Genomic DNA, 13,813 nt, shown 5'->3' with positions numbered 1-13,813 from the left:
TTTTGTTTCTCTTCTTTATTTTTCCTTTTTTCGCTGGCCATTTAACGTTTTAAATCTCAGAACACTTTTGTTTCTTTTCATGCGCGTCTGGAAAGTTATGAAAATGGGCTCCTGTTCTTGAGTGCTTGTAACATGCCAACTATTACTTCTTATTTATATATTTTTGAATCGAATGAAGTTTTTAATAATCTTACTCCTTATTTATATTATATATTTAATAAAGATTTTATTTATTTTATACAGATTATTTAAATAGAAATTTAACAGTTCGAACTATTCTTGATCTACTAATTGAGTGTTAATATTTTTTATTTTATTTCATGGCACTCTCGGCAAATTTTTCGGCACGCCTTCATAATTTTCAAATTTCTAAGCTTCATAGTTTTTGAGCAGCAAAACAAAAGGTAAAGCGAAGTTGAACACCAAAAACAGCTACCAAAATATAGAGAGATATTAGCACACAATAACAACAATAAATACCACATATCTTACATACCTGAAATTCTGTTAATCACCTAGTATTTTACTTAGAGTTTTCCAGACATGCTAGCATGCAATACAAGATAACATACATTCACATTTTAAATACAGATAACAGTCATTACAATTTTGATTACACTGATTTACGCTAACAAATAGTGGTGGTGGCACTTTTAAAAATAATTCCTGCAAAAATCAATTATATGAGATAAATTTTTCTCTTAAAGACCAATAAATGGGTTATTTATTTCAAATAACAAGTATTAAAAAATTTTTAAATGAAAAACCAACAATAAAATTCATAAATAATACTCACAATAAATAACTGAACTCAACTTAATATCCACGGGGAAAGAAAAGAAAAGAAAAAAAAAACCAGAGCATTAAAGTTTTTTTCCCTTCATTATCATGATAACAAAGTTTTATGCAGTCACAATTTTTGTTTGTTTTTATTTCATTTAACAAAAAAAAAAAATTTAATGAAAAATATTGAATGATAAAAAAATGAATGCTCAGAGGTAAAAAATGTCGTAAATCTAATTTTGATCGCTTACAATAAAAAGGAAGAAAAAAAAAACAATTTTGAAATTTTTTTTGAATGAAATTTTACTTTTTTTCAGCCTACCATCATCAGGACAATACCCTTTAGGTAACACGATTTTTTCACTCTTCAAACTTTTCCCCTCTCGGTAACCGTAATTTCGTATATCTTGCTTTTTTCCCCTTGTGGCAGTATGTTTCAGTAGGTAATTGGAAAAAATTGGTGAGGGGGAAAAAGCAAAATTTGCCGTTACGCAGGAAAATAGAGGGGAAAATGTGGAGAGTGGGAAAATCGTGTTAATATTCTGAATATAATTCGTTTTTATTCGATAATTATTTAGATATTTTTCTTTATAAAAATAGTTTTGTGTCAGCATATGAAAGAAGAATCCCATTCCGTATAACCAACTCATTTGGGTAACTGTACCAGTTTCTGTCTCACAGTGTTGAGTGTCCAAGAGGCAAGATTAATTTGACTGTTCTCTCGATTCACGAATTTGTCATTATCAGCAGGAGGTCGGATAAAAGTACCAAGACTGCCTCTCCTCAGCATTTCCTGTCAAAACAACACTGCATTAATAATTAACACCAGACAGACATTTGGACGACTTAAGGATTTAAATGAATAGGGAGATTTCGCACTTTCACGTGATGGGTATTATAGGCAACGAAACCGGAAAGTTAACCGTAAAGGCAATTATATCCTCCACTTTCTCAAAAAATCCCTCGACAATACTCGTGTGATGTAGAAATCACAGTTGCTCGAAATATCAGCAACTGTTTCTCCCCCTTGAGAGAAAAATTGTCTATAAATAAGAGCAACTCACTCTAGGACCAATCAGAACTTTTGCTTTGCATGACGTTTCAATTCTATGTGATGACGTTTACAAATGTAAATAAAAATGGCGGCGACGTTGATGAAGAGGATGATCGGATGAAATTTTGAGTAAACACATAAAATTAAACGAATATTAATTCTAAAGCGTCTGTGATTTACTTTTCCTTCCTTTACAAAAAGCGTTGAGAAAATATGAGATCATAGCATATGTGAATTTAAAGAATTGTATTGATGAAATTTAGAAATGAATTGAGTGATTTACAACAATTGGTGCATTCAATTAAAAAAATTATTTTATTGTTTTTTTTTTTTTGTTTAATATTATGGTTGTCTAAGTGCACTAGTTCCATAAGAAACTAAATATATTTTCGTTATTTTAAAATTATAAATTATATTTATTTTAACTATATAATTTAGTTAAAAGAAGTTAAATAATCAAGAAAAGTTAAATAATATTTTTTTAAATATTAATAATAATATTATTAACTTGCATTCTTAAGAGCTGAATTAATCGAATTCAGTCAATGATTTTGTGGTCTAAGTTAAATTTATATTCCACTAAGTTAGCGTTTTTAACTTGCGGATATTTGCTAAACTTTTTATTTTCACTTACATAAGTTTGGTATTTCTCACGCATGCGCATTTCTCCAGAACTGACGCATGAGCACTTCTAGAGAATTTCTGTATTTAAGTAAGTAAGCTTACGTAAATTTGCGAAATCTCCCTAATTCCGATAAACTGGTGCTGTACGATATTACTCGATTAAAAGCTTCATCCCCTTCAAAAATATACAAATTGGAAGTAACAGTACACATGTTTCAAGCGTTAAAAAATAGGTGCCCATTTTCAAGACTTGCCAGAGGTGAATAGGAAGAAACTAGAGTGATTTTGAATTTAAAACGTAAAATTGCAAGCGAAAAAGGGAAAAATAAAGGTGAGAAACAAAAACTAGATAGAACCACAACAGCCGAGAGAGAAAAAAGGTGAAAAGAACAAGAAAAACCACAGTAGCCGAGAGGGGCAAATCAGGAGGGAGGGATATAATGGGGTTTTCGCTGGGTCAAACCGCTCCACTTCCTCTAATTCTTACAGACAACTTGTTACTGTAACATTTTTTTACCTCCCGTTCTGGGTTTAAAGTTATTTTTCGACATGTTAACAAAATAAAAGTTCTCTTCAAGATCCTATTAGTTGTGATAATTGCGGAGCATTTACCACATTCCTTGTTTGTATGATCTTGGCTATATCGGACAAACTAAAAGCGCTCTGAAATCTACACTTAAGAAACATGAAAGATACGTCCATTATCAAGAATACTAGAAATCTTCAGTTGTTTCACAAGAGTCTTGGGCATAAATTTAATTTCTACAGTACCAAAATTATTTCTACTCCAGTAAATTCGGCTTATCTCGATGCCCTGGAATCTTGCCTTATTCATATGAATGTCGATTCCTTAACATTAGCTCCTCACCACTTCTCCACAGCGTGTGAAATGGATTTCACTCTGATTTCCCCTTTTCGCCCAATGTGGGGTTTTTTTTTTGTTCCGATTTTAATCTTTTTTCTCTCTCGGCTATTGTGGTTTTTCTAGCTTTATTTATCACCTTTATTTCTCCATTTTTCGTTTGCAATTTCATGTAACATTTGTTTCTACTCATTCACTTCTGGTAAGTCTTGAAAATGGGAGCCTATTTTTGAGAGCTTGAAACATGTAAATTGTTTATTTCCAATTTGTATTTTTTTGAAGCGGAAGAAGTTTTTAATCAATGACTTAAGGATTTATTTTTAATTAAAGAATTTTAATTTTAACAATATTTTAAGACATTTTATGACTAAAAGGTTTTTTTCCCCAAATCATTTGTGAGTTTTAAGGGGTTTAGAGTGTTTTCCTAACGAAATTTTTCATTTTTTGAAAAAAATTATGTGTTATACCTCGGTTATGTATAATAAAACCACACTCATTTTTTAAACACGAACAGTCTTCAAACTCATGTATTTTGTTTGAGTTATTTTTTCAAAGATTTGTCTTAAAGTCTGTGTTTCTTAACTCACATTTTTTTTCACCTAGTGAGCAAGATTATTTAACTTCTAAAAAACCTAAAAAGTTAAAATTTGCTTCAACTCATTCTGGCACTTGAATATTGGCAAATAATTTATATTTTTTCGGACAATATAAATCTTTTTTACACATGAAAATCTAGAAAATTATGTTGTTTTTTAAAAAATTATGTTTATGAAAATTATGTAGTTAAACAACAATTTTGATTTCTTAATTTTTTAAGCAAGTATGTGAAAGAACATATTTGGCTGAGCCATCATAGTATATTTAAAAAAAACATTTTTTTAAATCAAATTTTGGCTTTGAAGAAAATTATATTATAAAAGTTAATTGCGATATTTTTCAAATAATGCCTGCATTTAAATGTTTGTGCTCCTCTTAAAATTTCAGATAAATTATAAGTTAAATTTTAGATAAATTATAAAAAGTAAAAAAAAAAAAAGTTGCAGATAGACGCTTTCATGACGAAATCGAAACCACCAAAACACCTTAAATAATAGAAAAAAAATCCACTTTTTTAAAAAATTTTCAATTTAATAACACGATAAGTCAAGAATAATTTTCCTATGCTTTAAAAAGTCATCTGGAGTAAATATCTAGGAAAGAGAGCCCTTAAATTCCAACAAATTCATGTCTATTTAAAAAAATTCTTTGTCCAATCGCCAGTCAATTCCATCTAGAAAATTGGCGCATTCATTTACCGAGAAACCTGGAATTTGATTTTAGCACGAACGTTACATATTTCTCTTACGCGGCGAGAAAGAAAGTCTTAATTTCTTTTTCGCATTGGCAACAGAGAATTGAAATACCAAGCGCACGAGCTCTCATAAGCATGAAAACGTAAATGTACATGCTAGAGCCGTGGTGGCTTAAGAGATATAGCGTTCGACTTCCAATGAGGAGACCCGGTTTCGAATCCCAGCGATGGCTGGTCGATACGCATTCCTCACCCGGCTCACACCGACCACAGTGTTGGCGTAAAATATCATCAGTAGTAGACGGATCATGGGTTAGAGTCCCCATGCCGTCACACCAACCATGGGAGGTTTTCGTAGTTTTCTTCTCGATGTAACGCAAATAAAGGTTAGTGTCATCAAAAGGTCCCGAGCAAAGTCAAATTTCTCAGAATACTTGATAGAGGGGTTCCCCTTTGTTCAGGATTGGGTTTAAAATTACTAGGCGACAGAGTTGAATATTATTAGTCGTAAACACAAAAAATTTGGTCAGCTGCTCAACGACGGTTATAAAATATGAGAAAAATGAAAATAATAGTTTCAACTAAAAATAATAAGTTAATATTAGTATATAAATAGCACTTACCTTCAGTAATTGTTAGTAGAGGAATGATTAAAACAGGTTAGCTTCAAATAAAAGCAAAATAGTTAGTTGATAAAGCACCGTCACCAATACATTTATAAAGGCAACAAAATACAAAAAACGTAAATGAATCATTAACACATTGAAAATTTAAAATGTGCAATAAGTTTAGTACCATCACCAATGTTAATTATAAAAAAGTTCACCACCACTATTTGTTAGAAAATGATAAGACTTATTAGTAAACATTTATATAAAAGGGAATAAGACAGAGACAAAAATCACAAGGATATATGCACAAATACACAGTAATACTCAGGCATTAAAGTAGCAGTCATATTTTGACTCAAATTTGAAGCAAATACAGTCTCAAGTCCCTTTTTTTACTTGCTTTGATTTATTTTTGAACAGGTTATATTTAAAATTAGATATTATGTAACTTAATGAGTATGCCGAAGTTTTGAAAAATCGATTAAAGAAAAACGAAAGGGGGAACATTTTGCTTAGGAAACAAAGTTTTCACTGTCACCGATTCTCGAAGTTAGAGACGAAGTTCAGTAACAGATGGAGTCACTATAAAATTTTTTTCTTCTACACGTCAGACCACTCCAATCGAAATTTTCGCTGAAAATTTTTAAATTTTTTCAATAAACTCTGCCTTGTTGTTGTCGCAATTGAGTGATAATTTCGATTATGTTTCATCGTTGTTCTCAGTTGGCAGCTCCATCTATTAACGAAATTCGTATTTAGTTTCGAAATTCAGTGAATAAAATCATCGATGTCTGAAAAAACTGAATTCAGTGTAACGTGATAAGTTGACAACCCAAGTAATTTGACTATCTTTTTGAGTTGACCTCTATTTTCAAAAACCGAATGTATCCTATGTTATAATAATATCTGCAAAGTCGGCCACTGAAATAAGTCTAATTTTGTTTAGGGATTTTACTAAACTCTGAAATTGGGTGAAAAAAAATTTCAAAAGATTTTCTATACCATTTGTCAAGATTTCGCTTAATTATTGAAGTAATATTAAGAGCTCCTTTGCGAGCATAGGAATTTTGCGAGTGAATATAAGAATTTTCTGAGGGATTCTATAAAAAATAAGTAGAACACAAATAATTTTAGAACGTTGAAATGAATATAATGTTATGTTTTCTAATTGCATAAGTTCTTGGGTACTGATATTTTAAATAATTGTTTATAATAAATATCTGGCATGCATAATTAACTCAACATGCATATCGATTTTCTAAACTAATAAAATTAATACCAAATTTATGTAACAAGTTGTATTCCATTTTGCAATTAATCGCATTTCTTAAAATACATGAAGTACTTTCCATTTAAATTTCAAAATCATAATTCCGTTAAAAAATTGAATGTTCATTTAAGTTGGTAATATCTAAAGCATTGTATGGATAACACAATCAACAGAAATAACATGGTAGGTAAAAAAATAATGATTTATTCCCTTCAATAAGTAGACCATTTGTGCGAGTTGATCACTGAAGCTATTGCTCTAGAAATGGTCAACTTACACTGTAAGTTGAAATTGTAAGTCTTACACATGTTTAACTGTATTTCTGTTTCCTTCTGTTTTGCTTCAATAGATTTTTCGAATGGATAAAAGATTTTCCAAATCTGTTTTCTTTTTAACGGATTTATTTTTAGGAATGCGCGGCAGGGACTGGAAACGCACTTGCTTCTGGGTGATTCTTACTTAAGATCTAGTTAAGATAAGATGCAAGCTGTTATACACAAAATAGTTAAACACGTGAATATAACGTTTTAATTCCATTTACATAACATACACCAATCAGGGAAAGATAATGTAATGAGTAGTTTATTTTCACAGTACCAAAATATTTTAGGACTTAAAAACATTTTCAGGCTCAAACATACAATTTGGTTAAGAGGGAAAAAAAAAATTTAACACATAAAAAATAAAAATTTCGTTTATTACCCGAATGATAAGATATTTTATTGAATTTTGAACACAGCATAAGAGATAGTTTTATTTTCGGGTTGTATAATTTCACATTAGGGAAATTTTTTTTCTTTATTATTATTATAACGTATTAAATTTTATAAGAATGAAGAATATCTTTATGGTATTTACACTTTAAAACAAAATTGAAATTTTGTAAAATATTCGTGCCAAACGATCCAAAAAATTTTTTTAACGACCGAGGCTTCCGAGTTTTGATTATTGAAATTTTGTAAAGGTTACTTAAAGGATTCGTAAACTGTACGTAAATCAACAGGATTCAGTAACAACAGGTAACAGGATTCGTAAAATCTATCTCCAGGGAACATTAAACAGAATTGCTGAAAGATCTCAATTCAACAGATTCATCAATGAAGGCATAAAAAGCTGTTCAGGAATTGAGTATTAATTATTTGCTGATGAATTGATTACCTATCAGAATCACAAATCAGAATAAAAGGAAAGTCTGCTGATGAACTGATTATTGATCAGAATCATCAATAAAGATACATAGAATTTCTGCGGAAGAATTGGTTATCAATCAGAATCATCAATGATGATAAATAGAATGTCTACTGACGAATTGTTTATCTACCATAATCATCCTAATCATAAGAGCTCTTACTGTCGAATTGATTATCGATCAGAATCATCAAAGAGAATAGATAGAATATCTGATGACGAGTTGAATATCTATTAGAATCAATAATGAGGATATATTGTGTACTGAAGAATTGGTTATCTATCAGAATCATCACTGAGGATAGATAGAATGTCTATGGAATAATTGGTTATCAATCAGAATGATCTATGATTATAAATAGAATGTGTACTGAAGAATTGATTATCTATCATAATCATCAATGAGACCAGATAGAATGTCTGCTGACGAATTGATTACCTATCAGAACCACGAATACCGATAAGCCCTGGCTGTTTTTACTAAGAAGGTTTCATTGCGTTACCATTAAAATAGAAATATTTAGTCAGTATACTATATTTTTGTAACTATGAATAAAAAACATATTAGGATTAGTTACAAAGCTATATTTTCACTTGAAGTGAACAAACCGAAGCACAGAGTTGGACTGAGGATAGAATGTCCTATTTATTTTGAACCAAACTCTGAAGACAAGGGTATATATACTCACAGGCCTGGGTGTGCAAGATAGAGACTGAGAGCGGGGTGGTAGGACTCTCTTAGCATCATCCTCAAGGAGAGATTTCTCATCAGCAGGTAGGAGGTTGTGCTCTGCAAGGAGTCGTCTGTATTCTTCAAGCTCTAAGTGCTCCTTGTCGTACAGCAACTTCAGGTGCTCAACATAGTTCAGCATGGTCTCGAAGGCGCAATTCATCCTTTGTTCCTTAAAAGGGGAAAAAAAGACGTATCTGTAGATAATTGTAATAAGCAGTGGCGTGCAAAGAGTGAGTAAATGGGGTAGGCAGGGATAATCAATGTCAAAGACAAAGGACACAAAATCACGACACGAATGTCAAAGGTCATGATCACTCACTTTAAATATACTACACGAAAACTTTAAATCTACTACTATTATTATCAGGAAATTAAATTTTTTAACAAATAAATGTATAGATCGCGTAAAATATTTTAGAATGAATTAATAATGATTTTTAAATAAATTTCATAAAGAAGGTTGGGTTCATTATAATTTAAAAATTTTTAACGTTAAAGAACTTGATGCTAGGAAAATAATTTAAAGTTAGAAATAAAATTTTACCATTGTTAGAAAATTCTTTTTATCATCGTAAATATTCTGCACACATTTGCACAAAAACGTACATTTAAAGTATAGATTAACGTATATAAAACGTATATTTAAAGTATAGCATATATATAATGCATATTTAAAGTATATTATTATATTACTATAGATATTTTTAGACGGTATAAGATCATTATTTTTCAAATCTAGGTAATCGACTATTTCGTTACAATTACACATTAACAAAATGTTTTTACACAAAGCTACAATAATTGTCTATTTTGAAGAAGAAAAAAAAATGTTCGGTATTTTGGTGGAAAATATTAACATTTAAGAAGAAATAAACAATGATGAATGAGGATTAATTAGAAGTGTTGGTAAGCGTGGCTTTCTAATTTTTTTAAAAAAAATTGGAATTAAAAAAAACACGTTCAGTTTAAAATTGAAAACGACCCTTTCGGCACTTCGAATTTCATCGTTATAGTTACATTTCAGCAGACAGTAGATCGGTACACATGGTGTTTTTACAACACGTTAAACAATTTATAATTTCGGAAATAATAATTGAATCTTAAATTATAATATTCCACCAAAGAACTTGTACATTTTCTACACAAATTCGCAATTTCAAGCTTCTACGTCTTATAGTTTTGCGCAACAAAACAAAATGTAACGTAAAGAAGAAAAAGAAAAATCACAAAAAATAATTAAAATTGCATAAACTTTCAAATAAAGTGGAATTTCAAAAAAAGGTAGAGTTTAAGTTCATAAATAAAAATAACCATTTTAGCATTTCAAATAACTCGTTGCATTTCTGTGGCCGGAAATGCGGCTCTCATTGTATTTTTTACTACAGCTTTAACAGAAATTAACTCCTGATTGAATGTTAATATTTTAATTCCATTGTATTCCCTGTACATTTTCTACAAGCCTTCACAATTTCAAGTTTCTAATTTTTTTTATAATAACTTTAAGTTTTTGAACAGAAAAACAAAACGTAACGTTAAGTTAAACGACCAAACCTGAAGTGTAGCTTTTTAATAAAAAGAGATATTTTGCTCTAGTCAGTTATTATGTTAGTAAATTGAAAAATCAGTAATTCTGCAGATTATCTAGCTAATATGCATATTAACTAGGGTGATCCATTAAAAAAACTGTTTCATTTTTCACATTAGCTAGGTATTCTTCAAATTATTATTTCATTAAAAAACTTCATTACTTGATTAAAAATACTTCATTGCTTGATCAAAAAATAAATTCATTACTTGATTTAAAAAAATCATTACTTGATTAAAAAAACTTCATTGTTTGATTAAAAAAACTTCATTATATATATGTTCTTCAAAGTATATGTGTAAAGTAATTACCTGTTGAATAGCTCCATATGTTTCTGCTCGACTAGACATGCGCATAGTGGCTTGCTGTACAATATCAACATGCTGTTGAGTTTTAGTTATCAAATCCCTCATATCAGACTCTGTACAAAGTTGATTCAGGGCCTGTAAATGCATTTCTTAATTAAAAATTATGAATTTATTTTGCATATCATAAGTAAACAGAATGTGGCGCTATCTATTTTGACCATAAGTGAAAAAGAGTGATGCGCTATCTATTTCACTCATGATTTCAAACTAACGTATTTGGTGGGATTTTTTCATCCATGTGAAAACTATTAAAACCACTGAAAATTTTTTAATTTTTGCATACTTTTATAAGCTTTTGAAAATCTTTAAGTATAAAAAATTTTTTTCACAAATATTTTAGAAAAAAAAAACTTGCAATTCGTCATATTGCGCTATTTTTGTAATTGTCATAGAGGGCAATGGATAAAGATATATAAAACCTAACCTAACAGTCAAAAATTACTGTTTTACACAACAGTTATGAAAATAGGATCCTTTTCGCTAAGAAACGATATTACACGTGCTTACAGAGACCTCAGAAAAGACTTAATAAACTTTAGACACTGTGGAATATAGAAACATTTGGCGTTTATATCGATTCACAAATATTAGACACAGTTGTATTGAGAAATATTTGGTGTTTAGACACCAATTCACAAATGCTATACACTATACGATAGAGAAATATTTGGTGTTTAGACACCAATTCACAAATGCTATACACTATACGATAGAGAAATATTTGGTATTTTGACACTAAAAGAGGTACTTATTTATAGAAACCATACTATTGTTCACTTTTGCACTTAATTCGTGCTTCATTCACGTTGTCTTTTACTTTAGTCTACAAAGCACAAAGTGAACCCTATCCTCTTTTGGGACCATTTAAGTTCCATCCGTCCTTTGTTCTTCATCAACCTCAACAGTGACTGTTCAGCGTTTGAAAACTTCTCCCTTTAGCATTTATTTGCGATTTTTCATGATGCATAGTTATCTTTATTTCAAGGATTCTAAAAATATACATATAAGAGGTGGCTTATACAAAACACCCAATTTAAAAAAACTACATATTGTGATGGTGATAATCACACACGTTCTGCCTCTACCTCTTTTGTTGTACCCATTACTCACTTAAGTATTTTTAATTTGTTAGCTTTCGTTTTAAACCCTAGAGTTTCTCTCTCAATGTAAGCTCTAAGCTAATTCTTTCAGTTTTATATTTTACGGCTGAGAATGCTTCCAGAATTTTTCGAAATGTCAACAAATGAAAACGTCCTTTACAAGAATTTCGAGTAAAACCTCTCGAGAAATTTCTTAAGTTTGTCTATAATTAGAAGAGTTATGGGGGATATTTCCACATCGTGATCTGCCACGCCAACTAAAATCAACAAGGAGCAAAATTGATTTTAAATGGGAAACGAGTTATATCCTTCAAGTTGGTCCTTTTCCGTGATTTTTTTTAAAAAGTTTTTTTGCCAGCAGCTGCCCGGAAGTGGCCAAGACTTGGCGATTATTCTGACATAGATCACGATACGGAAATCTCCCCGAGTGATTTGTCTTTAAGATAGAGAGATAGTTATGGAAATAAATTACAATTAAGATGTACGGGGCCGGGATAGCCTGGTCGGTAGGGCGCTGGGCCCATATCCAAGAGGTCGTGGGTTCGATCCTCGCCGGCCGAAGACTCCCCGTGTAGTAAATGGTGACTGATGCACGTTAAATCTGTCGAGTCTCAAAGTCCTCCATGTTCCCACAACAAATCAATACCTCTGGGGGTACTGATCCAGGAGTTTCTTTGTCTTCTGGATTGGTTCAAAATTACAAGGCTACGGAGTTGAACGTAAGTAGTCGTAAACCCATGAAATTGGGTCGGCTGTTCAACGACGGTTATAAAATAAAAATAAAATTCAGATGTACGCATAACTGCTTCTAGTCAATATTATTTTTGCGCTCATGTAAAAAAAAAATATTTTTAAATGAAAAGCATCAAAGTCATTTTGTGGTTTATTTTCTACATTCTGCAATAGTCTACACATATCGTATATTACTTTAGCAATAATAAAAATCCATACTCACATTTAAGGATTCTCTCAACGCTTTCAGCTCACTATCTATATTTTTCTCAGCAATGTCTCTCTGGCGAAGTTGTAAGTCTAATCTCTTGCCGAGGGTGAACTTATCAGTCTTGAAAGCGAGAGAGAGGCGGGCAAATTTTTCCTAGACGAGAAAACACATTATCTTGCACTAAGTTTAGTATTGTACTGGGTGTTCAGAAAGTATAAGAACTGTCCAATATCTCAAAAAATAAGAAAAGGGATTAAAAATCTAAAAATGTACCATAGCTATATGCAAACATACAGATACCAGTAGTATCGCGTACAAAATGTATATGTTTGTGGGCTCTGACAGGACTTTTAATTTGAGTTCAAGTTAATCATCTGAGAATGTCTCTGATGTAATTATGACTGCAAGACAAGGATTCGCAGACTTTGAATGTGGAATGCTAGTAGGAGTTAGACGCATAGAACATTCGCATTTTGGAAATTAGACGCATTTTGGAAATTATGAGTCGATTCGTAGGTCTATAGCAGCGGTTCCCAAATGGTGTTAAGTTCCGTGGAAGAGTTGAAAGGGGTTTCGCGAGTTTAAAGCAGTGATAAGTTTTGAAACCTCTTATTATAATTAGATCCAACCTATTATTCATAATTTATTTAATTTTTCGGCTGCCTTTATAAAGTATTTCAATTTAAATGAAATAGACATGGCATTTTTGAAAAATAAACTATTTTAATGACAATGAAGTGAAAAAATTACGGAAAGGATTTATAAGATATTACATTTACGCATACGTATTGCATATTGATTTATAAAATATTGCATTTATAAGCATGTATGAAGTATTTTCAATCACGCTTTTAAATTGAAATAAAGTAACTTAATGTCTTTAACAAAGAAAGATGTTTCCCAAAAAAACTTTTTTTAAGCGTTTATAGCAGTTGTTTTAAGTTTTCATTTCGAAGAAAACAATAATGCGGCTTATTTAGTTCATTGTCAACTTATGTATATGTTCCCGTGAATAATCGAAATTAAGAGAATGTTCACTTTCACCGGTGAATGTCAACAATCACATAGTCGCTTTGGTGAATGTCCAAATTGTTTGTTATATCCGATTTTATATTAATTTATTCGTTGATATTATTATATTTATTCGATATTTAAATATTTGCGGAGGATAGATTAGGAAAAACATCAGTGGTCGAAGTACCGGTTAAATGCATACTCGGCAGTGGCACTTAAAAAAACATTGATGTAGGGCATATCGGGCAGTGGCACTTAAGTATACCTATTATATATTTTGGACATTTTGAAAAGCGACTATGTGGTTGTCAACATTCACCGGTGGAAGTCAACAATCATCAATTTTGGTCAATCACAGTAACATATAAACACCAAAACTAAATTCAT

The 13,813-nt window shown here is 30.9% G+C and overlaps 1 protein-coding gene across 14 annotated transcripts in view; it reads right to left on the bottom strand.

The window, feature by feature from the left end:
- The window catches only part of LOC107454143 (uncharacterized), a 145,618-nt gene that overhangs the window by 21,038 nt on the left and 110,767 nt on the right, over positions 1-13,813 (bottom strand). For 9 of the 14 annotated variants that reach the window (XR_011637879.2, XR_015429418.1, XM_043049822.3 and 6 more), the window contains 4 exons: positions 12,425-12,565; positions 10,313-10,444; positions 8,373-8,585; positions 1,448-1,576 (listed from right to left, as the gene is read on the bottom strand). Coding sequence is in view for 11 of the 14 variants with exons in the window: in XM_043049822.3 (XP_042905756.1) it covers positions 1,448-1,576; positions 8,373-8,585; positions 10,313-10,444; positions 12,425-12,565 (615 nt within the window). In the remaining 3 variants the exon portion in view is untranslated. The remainder of the gene's footprint in view (positions 1-1,447; positions 1,577-8,372; positions 8,586-10,312; positions 10,445-12,424; positions 12,566-13,813) is intronic. The other 5 variants (XR_015429419.1, XM_043049824.3, XM_087152373.1 and 2 more) reach the window with 1 other exon arrangement.

Source organism: Parasteatoda tepidariorum, chromosome 9, assembly GCF_982258835.1.
Source record: "Parasteatoda tepidariorum strain Cologne lab strain chromosome 9, Ptep-v5.0, whole genome shotgun sequence".
Taxonomy (NCBI): Eukaryota; Metazoa; Arthropoda; class Arachnida; order Araneae; family Theridiidae; genus Parasteatoda; species Parasteatoda tepidariorum.
The sequence above is the reverse complement of the archived record's forward strand: the minus strand, read 5'-3'. Positions and strand labels throughout refer to the sequence as shown.